The sequence below is a fragment of the Neofelis nebulosa genome, chromosome 2 (genome assembly GCF_028018385.1).
Source record: "Neofelis nebulosa isolate mNeoNeb1 chromosome 2, mNeoNeb1.pri, whole genome shotgun sequence".
Lineage (NCBI taxonomy): Eukaryota > Metazoa > Chordata > Mammalia > Carnivora > Felidae > Neofelis > Neofelis nebulosa.
In genome coordinates this window covers 217,152,979-217,169,129 of record NC_080783.1, presented here as the reverse complement: position 1 = coordinate 217,169,129, position 16,151 = coordinate 217,152,979, and the positions used below count along the sequence as shown (strand labels likewise).

Sequence of the window (16,151 nt, the reverse complement as noted above, 5' to 3'; positions counted from 1 at the left end):
GAAAAACCAGCTGCCAGATGGGTAAGAGCAGAGTTGAAGGACGGTCCATAAAGCACTTGGTTCACAGTCTCAATTCACGAAGGGGCTCCACTAGCAAAGCCTTAGCTCTTTCTGCTTCGAGGGGAAGAGGGGATCCACTCTGTTCCATCTCTCAGCAGGCGGCTGTCCTGGTCCCTGAGCATTCCTGGGTCCTGAAAGCTGGCAGCCACCGTGTCTCCCAGTGGTTCGGGATCCTCTAACATAGCACATCTTGGACCCAGGGGTGAGAAGCCACATGTTCAGGCAGAGACTGGGAGCCAAGGCCTCGCTGCTAGAGCACCGACTTGGCCTGCAGCTGACCGCAAAGAGAGGGTCCCCCTTGAACATGTCTGCTTTAAGGCCCAAATTAAAACCCGTCACCCTGTAAGACGGTGCTGGATGTACGCATGCATTCCTTCACGCACCGAATCGTTCACCAGGCACTGGTACACGTCTAGAATGGAGCAAAGCTCAAGACTCAGCCCCTTGGCCCAACTCTGTCCCCAAGGGGCAATCAGTCCAGGGAGGAGTCAGTCACACAAACAAGCCACTGCCCTGGGGGGTGTTACTGGCTGCTCGGAGACCTCTTCCCTGAGTCTTCAAGGGAGCAGGGAAATGAGCTGATCTGGAAGAAGGGACACCTAAAGGCAGAGCCAAGCTGGCCTCGCCCAAAACAAGGGCCCAGAGGCCTGTGAGCACAAGCCAAGCGACCTCAGGAGCTGGGAATGACATGGGAAGAAGGGACACAGGGAGTGCATATGGCCACTAGTCACCAGCCTGACACCCGACGAGGAGACTGGACCCTGACCAGGAGCACGGTCCCCCACTGTCACTGGCCACAGATGACACACAGCACAGAGTCTGTCTCCTACAAGATGGCAGTCGTGCTCCAAGAGCGGGAGAGAGACAACCAAGTCAGGGCACTGAGCCCAGGGTGAAGGGGTGGTGAAGGGGACTTCAGGAAAGCTCCTCCCCACCCCCACCCCACCTTGGGCTCAGGAGGAGACAGCAGTAGCCACCAACCAGAAGACTTGTTTTGGCCACAGCCCCACCCCGGGTTCCTGGGCAGTCACCAAAGGCAAAGGGTGAAATTCAAAATGAGGTGGGCAAGGGCACTGAGCTTTGAAGCAATTCATTCAACAAACGGTTGAGTGGCCACCCCCATGCATGCCAGGTACTGACCTTGGCCCCGGGCATGAAGACGTGATCAGGACAGACCTGTGCCTCACTCTCACGGAGCTTACATTTTACTGCCGGAGACAGAAAGAAACAAGGAGGCAAAGAAATAGCGGGGCAAGTTGGGGGGGACATGGGTGGGGGTGGGAGAATTGAACATGGCAGGGTTGGAGAAGAGGGCAGGGACCAACCATGTCTGTCCTTCTAAGTCATGGGAAGGAGTTTGCTTTGGTTTTATGTGCAATAGGAAGCCATTAGTTTTAAGGAGGGAAGCGAAGTGATCTAAATTATGTCTTTCAAAGATGATTCTGGGTGTGGGAGAACAGATTGTAGGGAGGAAGAACAGAAACAGGGAAACCAGAGGAAGCGGGCAGAGGGGTGATCTTTCCTGACTTAAGGAGGAGAGCTCCCTGGGCAACATATTCCCATCAGTTTCACGTAGGAGCTTTGGAATGTGGCCCCCCAACCCCATCCCAGCAGGAAACAGTAGGTCTCCAGTACACTGTGCTTGCCCTCAGCAGGTGGCTAATGCAGGAGTCTAGGCGAGAGATGATGGCAGCTTGGACCACAGTGGTGGCAGTGGAGACAGAGAAGTGGAGGGACCGGGACTCGCCGATGGACTCAAGGAGGGGGAGGGAGAAGGCCAAGGAAGTGTCCCCGTGTGCACCACGCTGCTGGTCTGGGACCCAGGAGACTATGCAAGGTCCTCTCTGTCTGTCTCTCTGGGGAAGGATGGGATGCTTTCAATCAGCCACATTCCAGCATCACTGCAGGCTGTACAAGTGCTGGGAGGTGCTGGACAAGAGGGGCACCCTCGGCCCAGAACACGTGTCACAGAGCAGCCTTGGGCTCCCCAGCGCCAGCCGAGGCCAGGTGGCTTGCTACCGAGCGCAGAGCTGAGCGGGGCTCAGATGGGGTGTGTGTTGTCCTTTCTTCCTGTTGGTAAACCAGGCAAATCTCTAGGGAAGATGAGCGACCATGAACTTGGAAGTCGGCCTGGGACACTATCAAGGCCTCAGAAGGTTCTGGACTTGGCTGGGAACCCCTTGTCCAGAGAGACACCACAGGAGGTCCCCTGGAACCCCCACCCTCCATGGAGCCAGTTGGCTCAGCTTGTAGTCTGGAGCTGAGAGACCACCCCAGGGTGGAAGCAGAGGGGAAAGACCCACTTGTCACCCTTGGGCAGTGACTTCCTGAAGACCCTCGCTCTGGGGACAGTGGCATAATACATACCTGGGATGAACAGAGGCCACAGGTCAATGACTTGGTTTTCCCCTGGGAAGTAAGGTCTGCATTTACTCTGCCCTGGGGAGCAGCTGACTTGGACAGCTTTCTCCAGTCTGTAAGCTTCTGAAAGCCAAGAGCCCAAACAGTAACACGATCCCTATGTGCGTCCTCCCTGGAAATCTGTCCTGGGGAGGCCCTGGGCACTGGTATCTGGTGTTCCAAAAAAGCAGGGCAGGGAGCACACAACCCTGATGTCTACCGGGGGACGAGACCTGGTGGGGTAGAGCAGACTGCATACCTACTCTGACCCCCGGGACCATCTCGGTGGGCCACAGCCCCCCATATTTCAACAGGAGCCACACAAAGCCTTAACCCCAGACATGAAGCAGGTTTCTGCCGGCGGTGGGCTCTCTTCTTGCTGATGGTACAAATGTCCCAGTCGTAATACATCCAATAAATACATTGAGCCCTGTGTTGGGGACAGAGCAGTGAATGAGACCCACAGGGGCCTGTCTTCCCAAAGCCCACTGTCTAGGCATTGGAGGGGAGGTGCAGGCTTCAGGCTGGCACTCCCAGCTTGGCACCCGTGGGCCCAGAGTCACAAGCACAGATGAACCTCCTGCTCTCATCAGGGAGGCAGAGGAAGTTCTGAAAATACTTGGAAGGCCATGCTAAGTGCCTCAGGACAAGCTTGTAGGATAAGATGAAAGGGGGAAATAAAAACACAAAGACTCCAAAGCAAATGCTTTCCCGGGATCCCATCTAGGATGGATGAGATGGGGGAGAAGTCAGGCAGCCATGGGACAGGGTTGGGGACCATTCATTCATTCACTCAGCAAATCTGCACTGAGTTCCCGGTACCTGCCCTCACCGGGTGCAGGAGTGATCGCGGGGCTCCTGGCTGAGTCTGGGGTCTAGAGAAGGTTCCTGGAAGAAGAAGCACTACATCTAGGCCTTGAGGAATGAGCAGGCGGAGGCTGGGGTTACCCTGTGAAGGGGAGTGGGGAGGGGGCACTCCAGGTTCTTGTGTGGTACATCAAGTTGAAGGGCGCCCATCCCCGCCCCTCGCCCTGACCGCTCTTTCTTTTGCTTTCAGCCCATGACACTGGTCTTGTGACCCTACAAGTTGCCTTCAACAACCAGATCATCTCCAACTCAGTGGTGTTTGAGTACAAAGCCCGGGCCCTGCCCACGCTCCCTTCCTCCCAGCATGACTGGCTGTCATTGGACGGTAAGAACAGCGCTCGGGTCACCTTGCCAGGTGCTGAGGAAGAGGGGCACTTGGGGACGCTGTGCACAGGGTGTGAAAAAGAAGGACGCATTTGGATTCCCTTACTTTTGCTTGGAGTGAAAGTCTCCACCACGGAAGGACCCACTGAGTCCCTGCCCTTAACCTTGATCTCTCCCCTGGCACAGAATGAAGTTTGTGAGTTTGGGCCTTCGGCTGTCACTCCTGCCAGGGGATCTGAGTGGCGAGACAAGCCCCCGAGTTGCTAAGAGGTTCCTCTCTGGACAGACCTCGAGCAGCGGGGTCTGTCCATCCTCTGCCGCCGCCCCCCCCCCCAAGCCAATTTCTAGGATGTCCTTGAAGAGAGAGCCCCCAGAGACCGTCACCAAGCCCCGAGCCACTAAGAGATGAAAGCAATGTGGGAAGCTGGGTGGAGGGAGCTCTGGCTTGGCTCCTTTCGTGATCTAAGGCCTGGATAGGACAGCTTGGCAGGGGTGGGGGCGGGGGGGGGGCGGGAGAGGGTGCTGTGTATTAAGTGCTTTTGCTTTTTATGGGTAACAAACCAAACCTCATGGAAAGCCCTCAAACACCTGTCACCCCCTGCTTCTAGGCTGTTTTTACTTTAGCCTGTGCCCTGTAGAGCATCTGAAACAAGCCCAGGATCATCCTCGTGGCTGAGGGTGGAGGGCCAGAGGGCCCCAAAAGGCTCAAATGGAGGAGACAGGACCTGCTGTCCAAGCACGGCTCTCTGAGAGCCACCGGCCTTGAACATGAGTGAGTGTTGGTACCAGAGCCTCTGCAGAAAAGAGCTGCCAAAGACAGGTGGGGGGTGCTAAGGTCAGAGGCTGCCCTTCCCAGCCTGGGCATGCCCAGCAGAAGCCCCGGAAGTGGCGTGGGGAGCCGAACTGGCAGTCTGCTCTCTGCCCCCAGATGGAGTGGGAGGAATGGCTGCACACGCATCAGTATCAAGGGCGGCTGGCGGAAGGGCCTGCCCGTGGGGTGCTGGCCAAAGACCTCCATCAGCCTGCGGTGTGGGCCTTGCCCAAGCTGTTCCTGGGCCCTCTGTAAGCACCTCTCTCTCCTGTGCACAGCAGCCCTTGGCCTTCTCACCTCCCAGACTTCCCCTTGGGGCTGGCTGCCGGGGGACTTCTGGGCTTGGGCACGTGCCCTGGGCAGCTTTCCTGAACCCAGTGTGCAAATATCAGCCTCATCCCAGCCCGGCTCCAGCAATGACAGGGTGCCTGGCGGCCACCCTGGCCGCCGAACCCTCTGAGCTGTTCCCAGAGGTGGCCTTGGGTCAGCAGGCATCTGCACCCTGGCAGTAGCTGTGTGGGAGCACCGGGCTGGCCTTGGCAGCCACCCTGGGCAAGACTGGAGCCAGCCAGAGCTGTGATGATGTCCTGCAGGATGTAACAGAGAAGGGCAGGGTGACCAGGGGCTCCCGTTCAGGAAATCCGGTTTCAGCCTTGGAGAACAAATGGGAAATGGAACAGGCTAGTCTGCAGAGTCCTGGCTCTCCCTGAGTGACCAGGTCACCTCGCCAGGACAGGCTGGAGGATACTGGGACCAGCGCAGGACCTGCCTGGAAGCTGGAGCCCTTCAGAGAGCCAAGTCTCAGCCAGGCGGTACCTCCGAGCGCAGGAAACATCAGCCAGCCCCCCAGAAGCCAGAGAGCAAGCTGTAGCAGGGAGGCTGTGAGGCAGACCATGGGCAAGGAGAATCATCTTTGTCTCATTACAGACACACTTCTGAGCCCTCCGCCACACCAGGTCCCTTGGGCGATGAGCCTGCTACCAAGCTGGACACCTGCTCCCCGGCAGCCCCCTCCAGAGGGGACCTAGAGCTCTGACCTCCACAGGTCTCCAGTTGAGATAAGCATCCTTCAGGCCCTGGAGAGATGACAGGAGTTGGGGGAAGGACGTGGCAGGCCCACCCCGGCCCAGAGAACAGATCAGGGCCCCCGCAAGACCTCAGGAATCCCTCTCCCTTTGGTCTCGACCAGGTGTCCTTTCAAGTAATAGGAAGGGAGGGGTGGCCACTGCAGAGGAACCGTAAGACCCCTTCCCTAAACGAGTACAAGTGCCTTATCCACGGAAGGAAAATTTTCCCAGCATTTCACCTGATAAATCAGCCTGATAAATAATAACCGTGCGGGGAGGTGGAGGGGTGGGGGGGGAGCAGAACCGCAGCCGCAGCGCGAGGGCTTAATCTGCCCAGTGCAAAGGGGACAGCTGGGACAGCCCCGAGGGTAGCGGTCTCCGGGGCCTCTGGCCGACCCCGCGGCCTGGCAGAGAACTTGGTGTGGGGGAAGATGCTGCAGGGGCCAGGCTGGCGGAAGCCTTCCCCTCCGCGCCCCTCCCCTCCCGCCCCCGCGGTTACCGGGCAGATTCGCCCCGGGAGCTGCTGGGAGGTGGGGACGCGCGCGCCGCGGCGGCGAGGGGGAGGAGAGGCGGTGCAAAGGGGAGGGGGCGAAGGACCGCAGCGCCGAGCAAACTGGGGCGCGGCGGCCGGGCGGCGCGCGTGCACACACACGCGCGCACGCCCACGCACGCACACGCGCGCACGCCTGTCCGCCCGCCCGCCCGCCCCGCCGGCCCTCCGCAATGCAGGGGCGCTTCGCCGGCCTGCCGCCCTCGCCTCTCCTCGCGCCCGCCGGGACTGCGGCAAGGCCCCGCGCCTCTCCCCAGCCCTGCGGGACCCGCGAGGCGCGGGGAGCCCCCGCGGCTGCGCCCGCGCGCGGTTGTTTTCCCCGCACCCGTCGCCCTGCTCCCGATCGTGGGGGCGCGCTTTGCCCCCTCCCCCATCCAAGTGGGGGAGAAATGTTTGGGAAGAGGATTTGTGCCTTCATTTCATTTTTAAAATGGATTTGTTTTGCCAGACGAAAGGCCGCGTGGGGGCCCGAGCGTGGAGCGCAGCGAACCCGCACGCGCGGGCGGCGGCGGCGGTGGCGCAGCCTTTGTCTGAGCCGCCCGGCCCGGGTCGGGGGCGATCGTCTCCGACGAGGTGCTTGGGCACCTAGTCCCCAAAATCCCAGCTGAGCGCAGCCCTCACCCGACGCTGAGATCGCGGAAGGAGGGAGAAGAAGGAGGGGGGGGGGGGTTGCGCGCTGTCGCCGCCACTTAGCTGGCTCGGGGCAGACTTCAGGAAAACGCATCACGTGGGTCCCAGGAGCTGCAGCTCCTCCCCCAGATCTAGGGGGCTTCTCCTCCCTTACCCACCCCCGCAGCCGGGTCTGCCTGGACCCCCACTGCCTAGCGCGGGCTGGCAGGTTGCAGGCCGCAGTATGTAATTGTGCTCTAAACTCATGTGTGAGTAAATGAGTGCCCACCGGACACATCAAAAGAGTTTAATCCAGCCCAGTGGTCAGGAAGCCTTCCCAGACCTAAGACATCAAATCTGAGCAGGCATCCGCTAAGCCGAGAGGGATGAAAAGGAGTATCTTGGGGCGGGGCGCAGCGAGCGCTGAGGGGATGAATGACACCGTGGCTGCCTCGGGCCAGGCTACTCTGGGAGCTACCATTTTCACCATTTCACGCCAAAGGTGCAAATCCAGAGCAGATTTCCCCATGCCTGACCCCAGGCCGTTTGCAAGGAGACCCCAGAGTGGTCTGGGGCAAGCCAGCTGTGCATTTGGGAAGACAATGGCACCTCTTCCAGGCTAGAGACAGTGAGGCAGTGAGTTTACCCTGGAGACATTTTGGGAGGGGCTCTGGGAAATGTCTCTTCTGCCCGCTGCGGGTCTTGGAGATACACACAGCCAGGGCTCTGCCGTGAGCGGGGAGGATGTGCAGTCCGTTTAGATGGTCTGGCCTGTGCCTGTGTTTGCTAAGAGAATAAACCCAGTCCACTTGACACTGCGGCTCTGGAGCTGGGGCGGGGGGGGGGGGGGGGCTCACAGCTAACCAAGGGCACTGGGACACCTTTAAGTGACTCCTGTCCCTGGAAGAGGAGATGAGTAGAACTTCTGGGTGCCCTGTTCTTTCTCTTGCCCTGTTCTTCCTCCCCAAGGCCAGGTCGAGAAGCCCCCGCGGTGCCTCCGGCCCCACGGCAACCCCAGCGGCCCCCTTCTTGGAAGCCCACTAAGCTGCTTATACGTAGACCCTATTTTGAGTTGCTCCTCAGGCAGCTGAGCCTCTGCCTGGGCAAGAGGATTGGGGGGAGGCCCGGATGCAGCTTTCTGGGGCTCATCAGCTGGCCATCTGGGCAGGCCTCCTGCTGACCCTCGGGGGCAGGAGAGGGACCCTGTCCTCTCCAGCAGGGTGGGGAGCAGGGGCTAGAGCTGTCTTTATCATCTTCCTGCATAGGAAGACTCGGGGCAAGGTGGACACTCCCCAGGGCCCAGGGGGCCATCCAGGAGGCCGACCCCCAGGGCAGCCTGCTTCGGGTCAGATGTCTGGGACGACTGAGAGCAGTAGGGAGAGGTCCTCCCTACTGAGGAGGTGGAGAGAAGGAAAAGTGAGATTTGGTCTCGGGGTTTGGCTTTCTGCTCTGACCAAACCCTCTATGCTAACAGACAGGAAGAAGGAAGACAGTGGCTGGGGTGGTCCCAAGCCCCGCCTCCCACCTCTAGGTTGCCTGTGGCCATGGTCCTGCCAGCCTTTCCCCTGAGAGCCGGTTTCTAAAGGCAGCCTCCCCCCCACCAGGAGCCAGAGGCCATACCCTGACCTAAAGACCATGGGGGGGGGGGGTAGCCCAGTGGCAACAGGCCGGCCATTCCAGCTGCGAGACTGCCCCCCCCTCAAGCCTCTGGATGTTTTTTTCCTCCCCTAGTGATACTCCAGGGTGTCAGCTGCTCCTGGCCCCACTCCCTCCCTCCTGGAGACTCACAGCCCACCTCCCAGTCACCCTCTCCTGTGCCTATTATGTGACGCTGAACTGTCCACATGGGAGAACATGCCCAGAGCCAAACCATTATTTAAATAAGTAATTTGGGTGTAAATAATTGAAAATGTCACAGTTTTACTAAACGTAAGTTTTACTAAAAATTTTATGGAGTAGGATACAAAATTCACGTGCGTTTTTAAGCTATGACATAGAGCGAGAGTGAATTGTCTTAAGCTGGGAGAGCTGCCTTGAATTCCATCCATAGCCAGCGCCCGAGGGCCCACCCGCACCTGCCTCTGGGAGGACTTGGGAGGAGAAGCTTGAGGAGCTAGGACATAGGGGTCCTCCCCACAAGTAACAGTGGGTGCTACTAGGAGACTCTGGCATTCTTCTGGCATGGGTTAGCTCATGGTTCTCTGGTGCTTCTTTGCTGGAGCTAACCTGCTTCGTGTGCCCCAGGCTCCACTCCAGAGACAAGGTGACTGTAGACAAAGCTGGTTTGACCCAGTCTTCTACTTGGGACTTGAAGCTGAGTGGCAGGGATACCCCCTTCTCTGAGTTGCAGCCTGCCCAGCCAGTGCCTTGCATCAAAGCATGAGGGTCCTTCCCATAATCTGTCTCTGCAGGGTCCGTGTCATTACAGACTGGGGATGGGTGTCGGTCCTTAGCTCTCCTTATTCAGGGGCCAAGGGGCCTGGTCCTCAGATGCCTCCTGGAGAAGTGATCTCCTGACGTTAGCAGCTGGGGCCACACGTGTCACCATATAGATGAGTGTAGAGCTCCTCTGTGTGGCAGGGAATAGGTCACCTTGGAGCTGGGCCTCACCACCTCCGTGCGGCAGTGACAAATGGGGCCCAGCAGAGAAATGGCACTGAGGAGCCCAGCCTCTGCCGAGGCCAAGGAGGCAGCCTCGGCAAGTTCATCCTGGCTGTTGGGGTAGGAAATAAAGTAAAGTCCATGGTGTGGGGCGGGGAGGCTCCAGGGCTTGGGCAGACGTGGGTGTTTTTGAAGCATCAGCTTCCCAGGCCGTCCGGTGGTCGGTATCAACCCGGTCGTCCTTGACCATTGCATTAGTTTCCTTGGCCCAACGTAACAAATGACGTAGACGCAGAGGCTTAGAACAGAAATGTATTTTTGGGATGCCTGGGTGGCTCAGTCGGTTAGGCGTCTGACTTCAGCTCAGGTCATGATCTTGCGTTTCGTGAATTCGAGCCCCACGTCGGGCTCTGTGCTGACGGCTCAGAGCCTGGAGCCTGCTTCGGATTCTGTGTCTCCCTCTCTGTCTTTCTCTCTCTCTCTCAAAAATAAATGGATATTCAGAAAATTTCTTTAAAAAACAGAAATGTATTCTCTTGTAGTTCTAGAGGCGGGAAGTTCAAAATCAAAGTGTCAGCAGGGCCATTCTCCCTCTGAAAGCAATAGAGGGGCATCCTTTTTGCCTCTTTTAACTTCTAGTGGCTGCTGACAATCCTTGATGTTCCTTGGCTAGTGGTAACATGACTCCAATCTCTGCCTCCGTTGTCACATGGCACTTTGTCTCCGTGTGTATCTCTGTGTCCCCATTTTCTCTTCTTAGAAGGGTGCCAATCATTGGATTAGGGCCCGCTCATCCAGTATAAATTCGTTATAACTGCTTATCTCTTTAATTAACTAATTACAAAGGCTTTATTTCCAAATAAGGTCATATTCTGAGACAGAGGGAGAAGAGAGTGCCCTAGGATAAAGCAGGCTACACGGACATTAACAGAAGGCTCCAGAAGGAGCCCATGATAGAGACTGAGAAGGAGCAGTCAGGGGAGCTGGTGGAACCAGGAGAGGATGGAGTCTTAGAGCCTAGAGTCGAGAGGGCTTCACAGGAGGGTGGGGCAGTCAATGGGGTCAGAGTTGCCAAGGGCCCACAAGTTGAATGACAGTGAGCAGACGATGGGGTGCTCTCTCCTGGGCCACTCTCTCCTCCCTGAGGGTTTGTCCTTACCCAGGGCGCCCTTTATGGTATATAAAGGTAAAGGTGCAGTGTCTCCTCCTTTGTGCCCCTTCTCAGATCCAGAACCATCCATTAACTGCCCCACCCCCACCCCCGGACAGCTCTGCTCAGATTTCTCTTGGGCAAAGTCAACACGTCGCAAAAGTTACTCACTACTGTTCTTTTGTTGCCCCACCCGCACCTCCATCTCCTATAACATCCCCCATCCCAGTGGGCAGTCCAACCACAGGAAGCCAGGAGTCACCCCGAGACCTCCCGCTCACCCCCTCCCCTCACCCCCTCACCAAAAACCTAGTGCTTTTCTCCCCCTGGTTTCTCTCGCTTCCCCACATCCCCTGTCCGCCACCTTCATGCAGCCCAGCATGACCTCACACGTGCAAACCAGTCTTCCCGCCTCTCCTCTTGCCTCCTTCCCCCAGGACCGTTGGTTCTTCATCTGCTGGGCACCAAATACTGCTCTAGGCTTGTGGAGTTTATATTCCAGTGGGAGAGAAAGACAATGAACAGATCACAAAGGGACACATCGGGGCACTTAAAAGGGGTGGCCTGGTAGAGGGTGCCAGGGTGGCTACTGTAGGCTGGGGGGGGGGGGGTCAGAGGAGGCCTCTATGGGAAGACAGTATGACAGGAAAGGAGCCAGCCACAGTAAGCGCAGGGGAAGAACCTTCCACACTGAGGGAATATCAAGAACAAGATCCTCAGAGAAAGAACAAACAAGCCTGGCGTGTCGGGGAAGCCGAGGAGATTTCTGTGGTTGAGCAGAGCAAGGGAAGGTGCAAGGGAACGAGATGGGTCCAGGGAGGTCAGGAGGGGCCAGGCCACGTGCAGCCTGTCAGCCAAGGCAGAGAGCTGGAGTTTTATCCCGAGGACAGTGGGGGCCACGGGAGGGTTTTATGCAGGTGAGCCGACACCCTCGGGTTTATGTTTTGAGATACCCCCAGCTGCCGCGTGGAGACTGGACCGTGTCTCCACTTGCAAGGACACCACCTGACACTTGCATCAGTGCAGTCAAGAGATGATGGGGGCCCAGACGGGGCTGGTAACGATGCAGCCCAGGAGACACAGGTTGGGGTTTGGAGTAGAGTCAAGGCTTCTGCGGATGATTCGAACGTGAGGATGAGAGAGAATGACGGGTCGTCCCCAGGCTTGGGGCTTGAACAACCGGGGTACCATGGATCGTTCCCTGAGATGGAAGGGTTTGAAGAAGAAGCAGCAGGCATGGGAGATGGGGAGTGAGAGTTTGGCCTCGGTCACGTTATGACTTGTTACTGCCTTGTTAGAGTTGCCCAGTGTGCACTTGAAAGTCTGCAGGCCACGGAGAGACCCAGAACGGAGATAACATTTAGGCCTCATGGGCTCATAGATGGAATTGAAAGTCACGGGTCTAAATGCCACTGTTCCATGAAAAAGTGTAGATGGGGGCGGGGGGGCGCAGGGTCCACCATGGGCTCCCCCAGACATCCGGATGTCAAACAGAAAGGAGCTGGCAAAGAGGCTGGGAGGAAGCAGCCAGGGAGTCAGGAAGAAGTTGAGAGGAGGTGATCCTCTCAAGGAAAAGGACATGGGCCGCCGTGTCACCTGCCAGGTGAAAGGTGGGGCGGAACATTCCGGGCAGAGGAAGCCTCAGGTAGGAAGACCCTCAGGGGAGAGGGAACAGCGTGAGTTTAAAGAACCCAGACAAGGGCTGAAAGTTCTGGATAAGATGGTGTCAAACCTGTCTCTGAGCTCAGAGCCATGGCCTTCCCCAGTCCAGGGCAAAAGAGGAAGGCCCAGGAGCCTCTCAGACTCCTACCTGGCCTAGGAGATCTTGCGCTTTCCATACCTCCCACACCTCCCACACCTCCACCCACAGGCCTACGGGCCCTCAGGAACTCAGCTTCGCTGACCCTGGGCCCAGGGAGACATCCTGAACCCGCTCTGAGTCCCTGGGACAAACTCTCTCCCGCTTGTTCCCCATTGGGGTGCAGGGGCTGGGGGCAAGCGTCAATGCACAAACTGTGACTTACCATCAAAAGGCGTGTGGAAGTGGGTTTCTCAGCCCTGACCCCTGGTTGTTGCCAGAATGCAGGAATCCTCTAGATTCCAAAGACTGCCTGGCAGGCCCGCTCGGGCAACTGTACCCCCAGCTCCTCAGTTGATTGTATTGGGCTCCCATTATCCTACCACATCATTAGAGTGTGGGTCAGCTGTGCTCCAGAAGCCGTAGCCTCAAAGAAAGCCCTCTTGGCAAACCTGGGACCCCAAAGAGACCGGCAAGCCTGGGGATACAGATGGTCAAGGCAGCATTTTGCGGCTTCCTCGGCCTTTCCTAGCAACTGGCTTCCAGAATCCATCTCCCTGGAAAAGAACGAAGATGTGGATCTATTTAGCCAGCAGTGGGGAGCAGTGATCCTAAGACTTTGACACTCAGAGCATCATCAGCAAGGAGAAAGAGGGCAAGGGCAGCACAGGAGCTGCTGTGGCCTCCTGGAGGAACTGAGTCCTGCAGGTCCCAGAGCAGGGTGAGGGGAGACACCTCCCTCCACTCCAGTCCCCCGCACAAGACTGAGAAGGCAAAACAGCCTCTGGCTGGGGCTGAGAGCAAGGCCTCTCCTTTGAAAAGCTCCTAAAAATACACACACTTCTGATCCGTCTGAGCAGCCCGGCCGACCTTGTCCCCCGCCTATGACTACAAGCCATTGAGAACAGTCTGACAGGCCGAAGACCAGCTTCCTCCCCTGCAGTAACCTGCTGACGCTCCACACTTGTGAACCCGAAGTCCTTTGTTTGAGAACAAAAAGTGACAGGCAGGGATGTGTCTGATGTTCTATCCTTAATAAGAATCACAGGAGACGTTTTAAAAATCAGTGGCAGAGCGGAGAAACAAACTTAGAATCTTCAGGAGTTAGAACCTGAAGGAAGCCCGGCCAACCACGTGGTCCAACCTGCTCGTCTTTCTGGAAGGAATCTGGGCCCAGAGAAGAGCTGTGATTTGCCCCAAACCCTTGCTGAAGCAGGACCAGACCCTGAACAGCCAGACCCACCCAGGCCCTGGGAGCCAGGACGCTCCCAGAGGGGAGCGGAGGGTCGGAGGGGAAATGAGCTGGCCCGAAGCCATGGGTGGCGTGGCGGATTGCGGTATCTTTGCCTTGGTCGGTGTTTGCTCAGGTGTCCCGGCTGAACGGGCTGGTGCTCTTTCCCACGATTCGCACCAACAAGAGAGAGGGACTAGCCCCCTGCACCCACCGTCTGCTCCAAGCCCCTCCTGCTGAGGGACTGCTTCTGACATCAGCACATGAGGGGGGTCCCCCAAGTGTCCTTTCTCCCGCCTAGTCCGAGATGCGCTGGAGAGGGGAGCAGAGAACTCGCCCCCACCCCTGCCACCCCATTCAGCAGCACCCGTGTTTAGAAGAGCTGGTGACAACTTGTGTCACTTCAATGACATTAAGCTGCATCCATTGGTCCGGACACACCTGGGAGAGCTGGCTCTTTCTGCAAAACCTGCCTTTCAGCACAGAGCTGCCCACCCAGGGGTTACAGCAGTGACATCTGAGTGGCCACCACCTGCCAGGCCTGCCCAGGAAGGGTTTACATGTTACTCACCGAACTTGCCAGCAGCCTCGGAGACACAGACACAGCAGCAGGCCAGTGATGCAGAGAGAATCATCCACAGGTGATCTGACTCCACCCACCTGCTCTTGACTTCCCTACAGCGACAGCCTTCCTCTGAGTCTCTTCCTACTTCAGTCCTGCTGCTTCTGACCTGGCGTCCAGAGCTAGAAGTATCCCTTGTCCCTGCTCCTCCCTTCCCACAATCCTCTCCCCCGCCAGCCAAGCCGTTGACAACTCAGGACCTTCAAACCCACAGGGCTTCCTCCCCCTGGATCTATCACTCTCCTATCTTAGGTTTTTCCCATCCCATACGTAGGGCAGGGCCTCCCAGCAGCCCTCCGCTTCTTTCCCTTCCCATCCATGCTATGTGCCACCATTACATTCAGAAGGGACGGACGGAGCACCCGCTGTGCGCCTGGCACCGTGCGAGGTGCTGTCCCCTGGGAGACAGACAAGAAAACCGGCAAACCTAACCCCGTGTAGTGAGATCTGTTAGGGAGACAGGCACGGGGCTGGGGGCGGGGGGCACCTGTTGGGAGGGTGTGGTCATCTGCTCCTTAGGAAGGGCTGGATAAACTCACTCTCCAGCATGGGACACAAACCCTTTGTGAGCTGACCCCAGCCTGGCTTCTCAGCTCATCAGCCCTCCCTCTCCCCTGCGTCATGCTTCACCCCTGCACTGCTCTACTGCAATACTCAGATTTCCACACACATGGTGTGCTATTTCCCGCCTCTGGATCTTCCCGCGTGCTTTCTGTCTGATCTCGCGGGTCTTTCCCTGTGGTCAGTGTGGAGAATGCCCGCTCTATTGAAAACTTCTATTCTAACCCCCTTCTGCTATAAAAGCCAATTCCGCACCTCGTCCCTTTACCCCCCCCCCCCATGCCAGACACCTTTTTACTTCACCTTCCCGTCGCACTTACAAATTCCTCCATTGGCCACTCTTTGGAATCATTTATTCACTAACTGTTCGGTGCCAGGCACTGGGCCGAGTGCTGGAATCCAAACAACTGGACAAAACCAGATGAGGTTCCTGCGCTCACTCAGCTTACCATCGAGTGCAGGAAAAATCAGACCCGACCACCATGCCTTCCCACAAACAAGAGCTTGGGGAACTTGTAAGAGGGGTGGGGGACGCCTCCTCACGAGGTCTGGGAGGGATTTCTGCTCCAAGAAATGAGCCTTGAGTTGAGATTGGAAGAAGGAGAGGTTAACTCCATGAAGAGGGGAGGCAAGAGTATTCAAGAATATTCCAGGCAGAGGGGACAGCATGTACAGAGAGCTGTGCAGTGGGAAGGAGCCTCGTGGTGTAACGGAGCATGTGAAGGCTGATGAGGTGGAAAGGGAAGCAAGGATCAGGCCAGAAAGGCCAGCGAGGTACTCAAGTACAGGGCTGTGTGGGCCAGGCTGAGGAGAGCTTACTTTGTCCCCAAGGAGAGGGCAGGCACTGAGGGTTTGAGAGGCAGTGACACGAGCAGGTGTGCATTTCAAGAAGGGCTCTTGGCTGCTGTTTGGAGTACGATGGAAGGAGGGTCAGAGCTGGTGAGGGTAGACTAGTTACTCCTCCAGTCTGGAGACCATGCTGGACTTGGTGGTTCTGGAGAGAAGGGACACAGTCAAGAGACATTCGGGAGGTGGCATCAGTATGAACTGCAGGTGGCTTGGATATGAGCGCTCTGTGTCATTTAGCCTGGAGAGGACCAGTCACAAGTTGGGCTGAGTTTGAAGGGCCTTTGGGACATCATGTGAAAAATCAATCGCGAGTGAGTGGATGTTGGCTCCAGAGCTCAAAGAAGCAGATGGGCAGGAGAGAGAAGTCTGTGACATGTCTGCATGGAGGTGGGCCAAGGGGTTTGGATGACATTGACAAAGGTGAGAATAGCCAAGGACTTTTTGTCTTAATTATCATCATGCCCCAAGAGGCTGGGAACACAGTAGGTGCTCAATAAATGTTTCTTCGAAGGAACGGACAGATGGACGGGTGCATGGTTGGATGAGCAGATACATGGACAGATGGACAGCCAGTGGTGTTTTGTGAGCATCATCCTCACTGCTGATTAACCTCAGCTCTAGGCTGTAGCATCCCTGATGTCCTCCCTGATG

General features: G+C 57.2%; 1 protein-coding gene across 9 annotated transcripts in view; it reads left to right on the top strand.

The window, feature by feature from the left end:
* The window catches only part of CAMTA1 (calmodulin binding transcription activator 1), an 827,492-nt gene that overhangs the window by 746,117 nt on the left and 65,224 nt on the right, over positions 1 to 16,151 (top strand). For all 9 annotated transcript variants that reach the window (XM_058719234.1, XM_058719242.1, XM_058719241.1 and 6 more), the window contains one exon: positions 3,518 to 3,652. In XM_058719234.1, the coding sequence (XP_058575217.1) occupies positions 3,518 to 3,652 (135 nt within the window). The remainder of the gene's footprint in view (positions 1 to 3,517; positions 3,653 to 16,151) is intronic.